Here is a 14,278-nt window from a genome sequence, read left to right on the forward strand (position 1 = left end):
TAGTCTTCTCATCTGTAAAATGGGCCTAAAAATAATATCTATCTTATAGGATCATTAAGAGGATTAAATGAGTAAATACATGTAAAGTGCTTAGGAAGGAGTCTAGCAAACAGCAGGAACTTTATAAATGACAGCCTTCTTGCATGAATTATCACAGAGCCTTCTAATTTGGTTTCTCTTCCTAGTTTCCTATTATTCATTTTATTCACTCTTTGTAAATGAATTTTTCAAATTACGACTCTAATTACATTATTTCCAGACTTAAATATCTTTACTAGGTTTTCATTACAAATTAAACAAATTAACTTCCAAGAGTTGCATTCAAGATCTACCATCATACAGTGTCAAATTACCTTTCTAATCAAAGCTCCCACTGGAATGCCTTTTAAACTGAAAGAGTACATAACCACCACCCATAACTCGACTAACATTTAAGGAACACAATCCAGGATAAGAAACTTCACCCTAGAGCCCCTACCTGCAAAATGTCAGATTACAGGAACTCTAATCTTACCACATCAATTCATCACAAGTGCTTCATACGAAACAGGTATTCAATTATGGTTTGCTGAATTATTCTGAATTTTCCTACTGCATTCTTTTTTTGAAAATGTTATTGGAGTACAGTTGATTTACAATGTTGTGTTAGTTTTAGGTGTATAGCACAGTGACTGCCTATAACCTTAGTAACATGTGTGGACAAAGGACAAGTCACCAAAACACTTCATCACTACTTGATTTGCCAAGAAATTACCAGATTTTTAATGCTGACTTTGTCAAGTAAATATAAAGAGTTTTAATAAATGAAAATTTACGCTGTAATACAATTATTACTGAATGATTAAATTTTTTCTTGAAAGTTGAATCCAATCACACTGGGCTCCTGAATCCCGAAGCAGAGGCAAAATGAAACTTACAGACTGGCTCAACTGTACTCGTGTGCAGAGGGCAGGATGTGTGCTACCAGGTGTGTTAACAGGAAGTTGGCAGAGGTCGTGCACGGACCAATGAATGGGAATACTGTTTACATCTCAACTCCTTAGCATACATGGGAATGTAAACATGGATCCAGACCCCATTTAGCTATAAAGGAAAAGATTTGTATGGCTGTAGTTATAAAACCAAAAAAAAAAAAAAAAAACCTGAGTAGTCTACTTTAAAAATTGAGATGTGATGCTGAGATTATAAGTGACTTTGTTATTTCTTACAAGACAGGAGAAGTATGTGCCTCAAAGCTAAACTGACCATAGATAAAAAGCATCTAAGAGCCTTCTCTTAGGAAGGCAGAAAGGGGAGAACAAAACTTCTAAAAACAATTCAGAAAAACCTGAATATCTTCAACTATATAATTTGTCTGTCAGTTTCAGGTTAATCTTTTCCAGAAAACCATCTTCCCATCCAGAGGAAGAGTGCTGAATGCAACTGAGACTCAAGTTACTGACCCTGGCTGCCAAGGCATTTGTGCCTGCATATTTTCAATCTGTTTTTCTTTCTTTCTTTTTTTTTTTAAAAGGAACTAGTCATAATGGAGAAATCTGTGGATCAAATGCCCAGAAAAACCTTCACGCTAGCAATAAAGTCTTTCAAGCCCTTTCTGCCAATACTTTCTTCATTATTTGGGGGATCTACTAAACATTTCTATATAATAACTGTTGAGATAAAGATGGACATTATGATTGTGAACCATTTCTCATCTATTCATGAAAATAAAGAACATCAAAAAAGGTTATCTGGAAAACTTTTCCCCCCATCTATTTCAATGAATTTTGAGATGTAAATAAATGACTATTTTGTCTCAATTTACTAAAACCAAATTTTAAAAGCTACAATATTTATAATAAATCAAATGAAGCTTTCAATGATCAATTCAATGCCTCTACAGCACTTTAAAAACCAGCATTTATCCCACATCTAAATATTATTTGTTTATATCTACCTCCCCCAATGGACTACCTATTACAAATTCTCTTTCATTTCCTGCCCAGAATCCAATCTAGAACCTAGCATATCGTAAGTCTTCAGTGACTGTTAGTTGACTCATTGAATAAATCAGTGCTATACAATGGTCCAAAACATACGACCCTAACCTTGTACCAGACAAGAGAGCTTGTATCCTGTCTCCCAGGGATTTTTTTTGTGTGTGGCATTAATAGATCTCATTTCCTGTGTCAGATTCAGAAAATAGTCTTGGGGAACTACTTGGATTAGCAGTTAAGAAGCGGAGACCGTCTGTAGCTTTTTTTAAAGTAGGTATTATTTTACTACCTTGTAACTTAAGGCTGGTTTTGATAATATATGTCAATGCCACCCAAAAGCCACTGCAACTTCCTACATGATTCATTAAGTGGAACAATGACTTTTTAATTCGTTGTCAATATCTGATTTTCCTGTTTCCAAATACAGTTTAAATAGCAAACATTTACTTGTCTCTTATCATATGTAACTAGGGTTTTTCCTTTATTCCAGCTTCCTGACAGTCTACATAGTCGAACAAATCTCTCTTAAACCAGGCCAGTACTGAAGAGGGAACAACCAGTGAATCAGCATAAGCATTAGAACAGAATATAGAGTATCTTCATGATACGGGAGTACATTCCAACATGACATTTTCATCTCAACATTAGAATGCCACTTGGTTTTGGATGTTTGGACACAACATACTGCCTAATATCCCTACAAATGTGAAGGATTTAGCATAGAAAGTCTTAATCTCTAAATTTAATTGGATCTTGGTTTGCAAAATCCAATTAGCTGTAATAGAACCCTACAAACTCCCAAGACTTCAGAACCACCAGCAAGCCAGGCAGGTGCCCTGGGAATGAAACTCTCTCTTAAATCCATATTCCTTAACAGTTAACCTTAGCTGTTTCTTTGACTATTAGAAAACTTTATTTGTCCTGAGTCACTAATACAGTCAAAGGAAAGATAAGCATGAACAGATGAAGAAAGACTTTACTAAAAATGCAAAAGTGAACCAAAACTTTTTGGCCCTATCTGTGCAACCTGGGTCTTTAATAAGAAATCAGCTCAAGTTTGATGATGGATATTCAACAGTACAAACTTAAATGCTGGCTTAGAAAAACCCTTCTGATAATAAAGTGTCTTAGACTGTAATGACTATTGAACTGCTACAGCCTTTTAAGACAGTAAATTCTGTAAGGATGAGCAGAAATTCTCAAAGCTGCGCCATTTAAAAATTAGGAAAATGTAGACCAATTTAAATTCAGCCCCCATAGCAACACTAAAACTGTGGCCTGTCACACTCTGTTCAAAGACCTCTTAACATCAGATGGAGGCATTTTTTCAGAAACTGAAAATCGGACTTCTGAGTATTATTGTAACAATCTAAAATAAACAGCTCAAGCATCTGGTCTGCGGTTTTGGGTTCAGAGGCAAGCACACAAATTACTCTCTCTTTTTTGTTCTAACACTAGCCAGAAAGGAAGATACGGGATTTAGGTTAAAATGTTTGAGGATTTTCATTTGTAACTGGAACCAAGTAGTAAGAAACGACTCAATTACCCTCACTTCATTAAAAACAGCTAGCAAAGTTTTTATGTGCGAAAGCAAAACAAACAAGAACAGTATCAATCAAGTCCACCCTCATGAAAAGCTGACTAAATAAGGGTTGTTTCAGTCGTTACTAAAGAATCACTCATCTGCTTGTGGGTCTCATTAAGCTTTTCTCCCCTCAAGGCCTACCCAATTGTGCTTATCTGTTTTTGCCGCACAGCAATTTCCACTATTAACAACCCAAACCACAGGTTTCCTTTAAAACTCTAAACAAACTATTTTAATCTTCAGGAATGGGGGGGTTGTATTATCAGAAATGAAATGTATAATAACTTTCTTTAAAATAAGTTAAAAAAAAAAGTCTGTGCGAGCCAGCTTTCAAGACGGTCCCCAGCGGCCCTACCCTGTGGAGTGCCATCTCTCTACGAGGATAGGCAGGTGTGACCCATGGAGCGTGGCAGAATGAGGATTATAAAACCTGCAGCTTCTGTTGCGAGCTCTCCATTTCTTCCCTAGCACAATTCTCTCACTAACGGACGCCAGTAGCCATGTCCTAAGCCTAGCGAGAGGCCAATGTGGCGAGAAGCTGAACACCTGGCCATCAATCAGCAAGGAACCCAGGTTGTTACATGATGTTGTGATTTTAAGAAGTATTTCTCATCTTGATCTGACCACCACTGTGGCTCACAACCCCCAAGGCCTTTAGAATATCCTAAGTATTGACAGTGATAAAGGTATCTTTCGTTATGTGAATGAGGTGACTTCCAGGAGTACCCAGGACAGTGCTGGTGGCCAGAAGATTAGAGGGCTGGAACTTTCTTTCCCACTCCCTGATTTCTGGGGAGAGGGGCAGGGCCTTAGGTTGAAGAAGTCACCACTGGCCAATGATCTAGTTAATCACAACTAAGCAATGAAGTCTCCATAAAACCCCAAAGCAGAGCTCTTTGGTCCATCTTTGGAGAGCTTCCCTGTGTCTGTCTGCTGGGCCCCAGGCTCCGTGAGGACAGAGGCTCCTTTGTTCTGGCCCTGGCCTATGTAGTTGATTCATACTCTTTAATATCCTTTCATAGTAAACCGGTAATCTACTGGGTCAAAGGGGTCTCCTGAGTTTGGTGAGCCGTTCCACCAAATTAATGAAGGCGGAGGAGGAGGTCGTGGCAACCTCCCGTTTGAGCCAGTTGGTCAGAAGTCCAGGTAATAACCTGGGCTTGTGACTTGTCTCTGAGTGAAGGGCAGTCTAGTGAGGCGGAGCCCTTTGTCTGTGGAATGGAACGCCGTCTCCAGATGGGTAGTGTCAGAACTGAGTTGAATTCGTGGACCCAGCTGGCGTCCCCGAACTGTCAGTGCGGGGAAGCATCCACACATGCACTGGACTCGGGTCTGGAACCCTTTTCAGCTCACAGCCACGTCAGCGAGCCTGGGGGCACATCCGCCTCGAGCTGAACCTCCACTGGCTACAGCTTGACGAGAACCTCACAAGAGGTCTCAAGCCACAACTGCCCAGCTAAACTGCTCCTGTGTGCCAGACCCACAGATACAGTGAGATGACAAATGTTTGCTAACTTCTGGGGCACTAAGTACAACTTTTGCCTTACCAAGTTTTGGAGGAATCTGTCACACAGCACTGAACAATGTAAAAATCCAAAAGATAAAGGGACAGATCCCATTTGGACAGAAGACTGTTGCAAGAAGTCAAAGACAAAAGAACTCAGCGAAAAGTTACACAAAGCTCAGAAGTTACTTCCTGAAGACATTATTATACATAGTGTTTTCATACGGAGAAGGCAATGGTACCCCACTCCAGTACTTTTGCCTAGAAAATCCCATGGACGGAGGAGCCTGGTAGGCTGCAGTCCATGGGGTCGCTAGAGTCAGACACGACTGAGCGACTTCACTTTCACTTTTTGCTTTCATGCATTGGAGAAGGAAATGGCAACCCACTCCAGCATTCTTGCCTGGAGAATCCCGGGTACGGGGGAGCCTGGTGGGCTGCTGTCTCTGGGGTTGCACAGAGTCAGACACGACTGAAGCGACTTAGCAGCAGCAGCGGCAGCAGCAGCAGCAGCAGTGTTTTCATAAAAGAAACCAATGACATTAGACAAGAGAATGGATATGCTTCAGATTTGGAGATGACAAGTAGTTGGGGGAAAAGAGCTGAAAAAGAATCAAAGGGACTTGTTTCTCCTGCAGGAACAGCTTCCTGTTTTGGTTACAAAGGAGCCACGCTTAAAATAACCACTGTGAAGTATGCTGAGGGCTTGAGAAGTCAATGCCAGGAAGCCACAACAAAGAGCTGAAAGCAGCTCGACAGAAGAGGATTCCTTCGGAGGAAAGGACCCAAGAAAGGCTAACAGAAAAGCCACCCTAGCAGATGAGTGGGATGTGCGGCGAGGAAGGCCCGTCGGAATGACGCTCTTCCCTGGCATCTCCCCCCGCCCCCGCCTGCCCTGGCACAGAGCAGACCCGCTGCTACAGGCAGGAAGACCCCCTCCCTCAGCCAGCACACTCCTGCCAACGGCCGAGAGTGCAGACACCTAGGAGAATTAAAGCTAAAGAAGGCAGAGAACAGTGCCATAAACTTTGAATATTTTATTTTGATGCATTTGTAAATGTGAAGTCGCCTAGAAAGGATATCAAAAATTAAGGATATTGTTATCTGCCTGCTTCCACTATATTCCATTGATTTCACTGTCCTACATATGGCAAATGTATCAGAGAACCAATACATGTTGAAATGCAACTCAGTCAAACTGTGATCCAGACTGAACTAGAGAAAACTGTCGTAGAGTTAGATCTACGGTCTAGCCAACCCGATGTTTTGTGGTCAGCAAGGGGCCCAGGGCATCTGTCATGAGGGGATAGGCATGTTTTCACTGACATTAAATCCTATTGCTTCTGACTCATACCACCCAACCACTTAACCCTTTTTCCAAACTACAGCTTCTGTTTTCCTCTGGACAGGGAAGTAGATGGCTAAGGTTATAAAGATGTGTCTGTTAACAGTTAAATAGGCAAGGCCTAGTCTTTACTGGGGAATTTTGTGAAGGGACTTACAAATTCAATCAAGAGTCAAATTAGACAGCTTACTGAGAATCCTACTCAACTGAGATTTTACAGCCATCAATCAAGTGGCCCAAATGTACAAAACCAAAGCTAGAGAGATAGGCAGTTCTTCACAGGCTTTCCTTCCTGATCCCTTTGTCTAGCACCACTATTTCTTTTCAGTGTTCTCCTAGAGGTCCCTGCTAGTTCACTAGGAAAGAACTGAAATAAAAGCTATAATGATCAGAAAAGAAAAAGTAAAACCTGACATTATTTGCATTTGTGATAGCTGATGGTGTATATGTAGGGCTTCCCTGGTGGCTCAGACGGTAAAGAATCTGCCTATATTTCAGGATACCTGGGTTCGATCCCTGAGTTGGGAAGGTCCCCTGGAGGAGGGCATGGCAACCCGCTCTCGCATCTTTGCCTGGAGAATCCCCATGGACAGAAGAGCCTGGTGGGCTACAGCTCATGGGGTTGCAAAGAGTCGGACACGACTGAGTGAAAATTCAAAAAAATCAGAGTTTCAATTTGGCAAGTCTGCTGGATACAAATCAATATAGTATTCTCATAGAGTAGCAACCATAAGAATTAGAAAATTAAAAATATTATCTACAATAATATACACACATAACACATACATATAAGATCAATTAACTAGGAATATATCTAAAGAAAAAATATGCAAAAGCTCACCACTACAACTATTAAAACACTTAAAAACATTTATTAAGACTTAAATAAATGAAGCTAATCATGAATTAGAAGACTTGCTAATATCAAATTATCAATTCTCCCCAAACTGATTTATAGATGCAACACAATCAAAATATCAGAAGGTGTTATTTAGCCTCCAATAAAAATAAATAAATTTAAAAAAAAAAAGGTGTCATTTATTTAGTGATTTACTGGTACAGAGTCACCAAGCTGATTCTAAAATTAATACAGATATTTGAGGAACCTACATACAATAGCCAAAGCACTCTTGAAGAAAAACAAAGCTGGAGGATTTACACTACTAGGCATCAAGACCAACTGAGATAATAGTCATTCTTGAAACCAAGTATGATGCCAACACTGGAAATTTCATCTCAGGCCCAAAGTACCCATCTACTTACCGTAAGTCAGCTAGTTTAATTCATTTTTCCTTTAAGTGTTTATCTGAGATCTCCATAACATAACCACATACATACTGCCTGAAGTGACATTTTAAAGTTTATCCATAACAACATCTAACCCACCTCATGTTAAATCTGTTCATTTCATCTGTCTTTTTTTTCATCTAATCAATTTTTCAGATGACTTCTATGAGAATAGTTAAGAAACTAACATCTTGAGGCACATTAAGTTTAACGTAGCTTCTCCAATAAATACCACACTTTCCAAAAAAATTTTAGAATGCTCCATATTCTGAGAAACTTCATAAGCATTGGTTATAACTTGAATCCTTAGCTGGAGATAATTTTTGAGGAAGAAAATCATATAGGTATTAAATGAACATATATGGTAAAAGAGTATTTGAACAAATAGACCTAAGCTAACAAATGGACCTTTACAGAGAAACCTCCAAACTGCAAAACTGAATACATGGGATATCTGTGTCCTAGGCTAAAAGGCAGGCAAAAGTAGAATAAAACTGTAACCACAAACTTTTATCTTTTGATCCAACTAATATCGCAGAAAGGAAAAGGGCAATTTAGAACACACTAATAACATACAAAAACACAGGCAGTGCTGCTTTCATGAAATACTTCTCATACTTTATAGGTAAGTGACCGACACCATAAATACTCCTCCACTAACACAAATCAATTAGGAATCTCACTTGCCTTTTAAATTCTATTATTTGTTCTGTTTAACTGCCAGTTAAGACCTCACAAATACAAAGACAACTGTTCACAGACCAGTATTTCTGGGCCTACTCCAGAAAGTTTGTTCGATATGCTGGAGGTTTCTGCCTGTTTTTAAAGCTTGTGGCCTGAAATTACTTTTCTTCCTGGCAGGAACTCTAACACCAGTAATATTTTTAACATTAAAAATAACTCCCTCACTGAATTACTCGAAATTTCTAAAACAACTTCATACTCTAATTTTATATAAAACAATTTTATACTCTCATTTTAAATAATTCAATTTCTTAATGAGAAACTTTCATTTACTAAGCTAGCTCCATTTGAACTTTAAAACCTGACATGAAAACCTGAGATTTTTTTTGACAGAAAATTTTCTTTTGGCTTGGTTAAGGTCATAAACATCAATTTAGAATATCTTATAATTATTTTACTAAAATCTGGAGGAGAGTCACTTACAACGTAAGACCCAGCTTGGAGTCCCGTATCTCCTAATAAGAAATACAATCAAAATCGTCGTCTCAAGAGAAAGTCCTTATCCTAATTATTCAATTGGACACGACTGAGCAACTTTCACTTTCACACTATGGGTGTCCTTGGTAGTATCTTAACCCAGATTTACTTAACTATGTATCATTTAGGATTTGTTCTGTGAATCACTGATTAAAAAAAAAACAAAAAACACCAAATAAATGTTACCATGAAACACTGTATGTTCTCACATGGTTCTCAAGCAGTTTGAATAAGTTCTTGAATATTTCTAGGTTATTTTTAAAAAGCTAATATGATCACAGACATTATTAGAAATATGCTAATAGATAAAATAAGCATTGTGTAACTATGAAAAGCTTCTTTAAACATCAAGTTCCCATTGTTGTACAGGAGAAACCAACACAACATGTAAAGCAAGTATCCTCCAATTAAAAATAAATTTAAAAAATTAATACATACTTCTGAATGTATAAGTTCCAAAAGAAACCATCAAAATCCTAAACACAATTTTCCAATTGTGTCAAGTAGATAAACTCACTTAACTCTCTGCCTTTCTATTATATCACAAACAAGAATAAAAGGACATAGGCTCAGGTGCTGGAGGCCACAGCAAAAGAGAATGTTCTAAGAATTAGAGAGGGAAACTCAGGAGGATTTAGGTGTTATATTCAGAAAGGGAAAAAAGAGAAAACTACCTCAGCTCTCCACTGTCACTGTCGGCTGCACCAGTGATGCCATTCTTGATAGGCTATCAATCACCTAGAGTACTTTTCAAAAATTCAGATTTCTGAGAATCTTCTGAACATGTGTTTATCTTTAAACTCCCCCCAAGCAAATCCTATTAAAATGACAAGTAAGGGATTAAAAAAGAAAAGGATAACCCACAAAAAGAAAAAGAAAGAAGACAAGAGATGCTGACAACATTTTGGGTAACAGCAAGTAGATGGGCAAGAAGTAATAAACATCTGGCAGGCTAGAAAAAGTAGAAACTTTAATGTCTGTGAAGGAGGTAGGTGGGGGTGTGGGGTGGTTATCCACAAAATCCTACAAAGGCTCAGGAATTTGAGGTATCCCTGAAAATATGGGTGAGATGTGGGACTAAAGACAGAACATTTTTAAAACTGTGTAAGAAATAACTGACTTCCCAGGTGGCTCAGTGGTCTCAGTGAGAAAGGCTGCCTGCAGTGCAGATGCGGGTTCAATCCCTGGGTTGGGAAGAGTCCCTGGAGAAGGAGATGTATCTCTGCTCCAGCACTGTTGCCTGGGAAATCTCATGAGCAGAGGAGCCTGGCAGGCTACAGTTCATGGCATCACAAAAGAGTCGGACACGACTTAGTAACTCAACAACAACAAGAAACAATTACAGGTTTACTCCACATAACAAGGGCACTATCCCTTACCCACAAAAGGGGGCAGCTTTACTTTTGGGAGAAATGAACCAGCAGGGCTCTAGGCACAGTGCAAGCTGGGAGGAAGCACATATGAGGAAGAGGAGGATCTGGGAAAGTCCACTTGTTGGATGGCATCACCTACTCAATGGACATGAGTTTGAGCAAACTCCAGGAGACAGTGAAGGACAGGGAAGTCTGGCGTGCTGCAGTTCATGGGGTCACAGAGTCAGACACAACTTAGCAAATGAACAACTCTTTGGATGATACTGCTGTTAAAGGCACTGTGTTTAGCAATAGAAGGAAAAGCAGGAATGATGCTTTACTAACTCTATTCCACTGAGCTTATCACAAATTATGGTTCTTCAGCCATATTCATCAAACTTCTGTCTAGAAAGAGCTATGGAAATGGTAGGACATCTAATAAATCTCTTTACTACGAAAGAATAAAGAGATTCTCTATTCAAGTCATGTTTGTTAATGCAAATTTTGGCAACCATGCAGCAGCACAGTCTGTGGTAAGAAGTTAAAACATTTTAACTTAAATATCCATATTTCATTAATTCGAGGAATAGACCGCTTCCCTTTTTTCCCTTGTCATCACCTCCACAATTATTTTTCTAACAAAAAATAATTTAAATTATATCTTAATTGTGTACCTATCAAAGAAAATGTGTGAGAAAAACAAATGATTACACATGAAGCCATTCCAGAGAATAAATATCTGCCCTTGCAGTACTTGGACAACTACGATTGTTTTTTTCTTAACTGCTATAGGAACTTTCTGTGCTGTAAATACCGAAAGACTTAACAATCTGGATCAGAAAGAAACAAGTGAACACCAGAAGCCAAACATAAAGTGTACCATCATTACAAGCTCGAGAAATGTATCCCTAAGGCATTAATACTAAGTTATTATTCCTGCCAAAACTCTGCATTCTTTGTAGAAAAGAATCCTCTTGATACAGCAACCATTAGGTTTAACTTACACACTGATGCCTTTACCAGCGGAGGAGTACGTGCCATAGCTCCAAGGACCACCCCACGCCATCCCACCACATCCAGCTTTGTTTCCATTCACTTCCAGCCACCAAGCCTGTGGGCGCCAGATCAAGGTCACCAACCTTCTCCCTCAGCCACGTCAGGACGGTCCAACTTGGCTTCTCTGTGCTGCCCCTCGGCCACCTTCACAGCAACAGCTCGGCAAATGGCCCCCAGCTTCCTGTCCAAAGAGCGGACCCCTGCCTCTCTGGTGTACCTGTCATCAAAGGAAAAATATTTTAATTTTGGCTAAACATCACCTGTAAAAGCAGAATTAATGCGATTAACAACTATACTAAAGGAAGCGTACATTTAAAAGTTTATTACAGTTTCTTGAGTATTAACAGCCTCATCTTTAAAAATTCCTCACTATTCTTCTTTCTTAAAATATTTAGAAGTAATTCCAGCTACAACTTTTCCTTTTATATAGAGTATCTTGAATTATTACCCTATACTTAAAAATGAATTATTGGCTCTTCAATTTATAGCACCAAAGTAAATTTTGCGGCACATAAAATATCATTTACTCTTTGATAGGTATAAAAGCTTTCTTACAATTTGTTGATTTAAGAAAATTCTGACAAATTTATTACATGTGAAATACTGCTGAAAGAATCAGAAAAATAGAATTTTTTCCTAACTAAAGCAAAAAATAATTTGAGACAAAGAATGGAGTCTTTACCTGGAACTGTGCTAATTACCCCATTCGGTGTATTTTCATTGTAGAGACCTTCTAAAGAAAGAAATATGCTAATGATGCAAGCAGTGTGATTCAGTGGAAAAGGTTCTAGAGCTGTCTTAAAAAACTTCCATGTTAGACTCAAATTCCGTAAGCCACTTCATAATCCTTTATACTGTACAATCAATTTTGGCACCCAGCTTTGGGTGAGTTTGAACACACAACATCAGCTAGAGAATGCAGTTTTATCTGAAAAACTGCATCTGATTAGGCAGCCAAACACACAGTCAAGACTCTGGGAAGGCAGATTTTTTAAGTTCTGAGAAAAGACAAAATTCTTGGCTAAACACTCTATAAAGTAAAAAGTTTATTTCAATCAAAGGAATAGAAGGATATAGGAATAAAGTCCATATTATACACATGCATGTAATTTCAGTAAGAAAGAAAATAGGGAGGCACCTTAAAAATAAACCAACATGTAAAAACAAAAACCCAGCGTAGCTTCCTAGACAGCTATTTGATGAGCTCAGACGAAAAGGTCTGGACAAAAGATACAAGAGAAAGGCCTGAGGATGCTTTCAGAAGGATGGCGTGAACATGCAGACATGGGACCAGGAAGTTCAGAATGAACTGGAGCTTGCCAAAAATAATAAGGACATCATCAACGAGATTTTTTTTTTAGGTGTTTAGAACAATAACTGGCTAGGAACTAAGGCAGACAGTATAATATTAACCTCGACTAGAGGAAAGTAGACATATCAACCACTGGTTTGGTTTAGCATTTTTAAACCAAAAGAGGAAGAAGCACCAATGTCAAGTAAGAATTGGTTAATGTTTCCTACCCACAACTAAATGATCGTGAAGCTGCTAATTTTCAGAGGACATAAAACTAATGCACTGGATGATAATCAAGATAAAAAAAAATCAATTTGCTGCAATGGTAGCTAAAACTAACATGGATATTAAAATATATATAATTGTAAACTTCTACATTTGGGCTTTAAAAAATTCAACCCTATAAATATGGAATGAGACAGATCAAGTGAATAAGACATTCATAAGAAAAAGAACTAAGGTGTCAGTAACTATATTTACAAGAGGCAAGAAGATAACCTAAAAAAGCTAAGACTCTGAGATACAGTCATAAAATAATAATAGAATAAGACTAGTGGTCTTTTGTTTTTAATTCCTTATTACTGTTTAGCTGCTAAGTCATGTCCAACTCTTTGTGATCCCATGGCCTGCCAGGCTCCTCTGTCCATGGGATTTCCCAGGCAAGAATACTGGAGTGGGTTGCCATTTCCTTCCCCACAGTGGTCTTCATATACTATGAACTGTTTAGGCTACATCAGACATACTGAGTTCTACTCTGGTGTTTATTTTAAAAGAAACACTGATATCAGAGAAATCATTCAGAAGAAGACTAATTGGGAAGGTGAAAAGTCTTGAAAGGGGGTCAAGAGGAATGGTAAGGAGAATAGGAATATTTAGTCTGAAGAAGAAAACTAGATGACTACTAAGACTCCTTCCTCTCCTCCTAAACACTGCGGGTCTATGACTACAACACAGGAAAAAATGAAAAAACTATGTCCTAATTTGGGTAGCTCATTACATACCCAAAACTTGCCTGTAGTAGTAAATACCTGTGCTGTATCTATGAATACTAAAATTGCTCAGAGAAATTTCCTAATGTTCACAGCTTTTAACAGCTGATGTTTTGAGCTAACAAGTATATAAAAAAGAAATAGTTCTCCAGGCAACAACTGGCAAATACAAATAGTGATTACTCTTTGAGTCATTAGTATTTATATCCAGATAAGCTATGAATGGATATTTTTCTCTATATTCATATTTTACAGATGGGGAAGCAATCAAAAAAGGTTAAGTAAGTTACTTGTTGAAAAGTTACCCAGAAATATCAGGCGTATTATCTGGAATAATGATATTTTTGGAAGACTCTGGCCCAGAAATCACCTACTTTATTTCCCCTGGCATTATCCACATAGTAAATCACAAGTTAAGAAAAGGAACTCCCAGGTCAGATTGAGTCTTACTGTTTCATAAGTAAATTTAAACAGACTTCCAAATAGACTTCCATAAGAAGGCTGGATTAGATCAAAAAGCAGTCCGACTAGTCAAGCTCTAAGTCAAAGTTCAAAACAGAGGGAGGAAAAAAAAAATTAAACAGAGGGAGACTTCACTTCTCTTGAAAAAACTGCGGTTACTGGGCTGGGGCTGCATGAGGAGTCCTGGCAGCCTGACACTATTTGCCA

At 38.4% G+C, this 14,278-nt stretch overlaps 1 protein-coding gene across 1 annotated transcript in view; it reads right to left on the minus strand.

Moving 5' to 3' along the window:
* LONP2 (lon peptidase 2, peroxisomal) overlaps nt 1–14,278 on the minus strand; it is an 84,574-nt gene that overhangs the window by 21,776 nt on the left and 48,520 nt on the right. Inside the window, exon 11 of the mRNA XM_070388468.1 lies at nt 11,410–11,543. Coding sequence (XP_070244569.1) covers nt 11,410–11,543 — 134 coding nt within the window. The remainder of the gene's footprint in view (nt 1–11,409; nt 11,544–14,278) is intronic.

The sequence above is a fragment of the Bos mutus genome, chromosome 18, assembly GCF_027580195.1.
Source record: "Bos mutus isolate GX-2022 chromosome 18, NWIPB_WYAK_1.1, whole genome shotgun sequence".
Classification (NCBI taxonomy): domain Eukaryota; kingdom Metazoa; phylum Chordata; class Mammalia; order Artiodactyla; family Bovidae; genus Bos; species Bos mutus.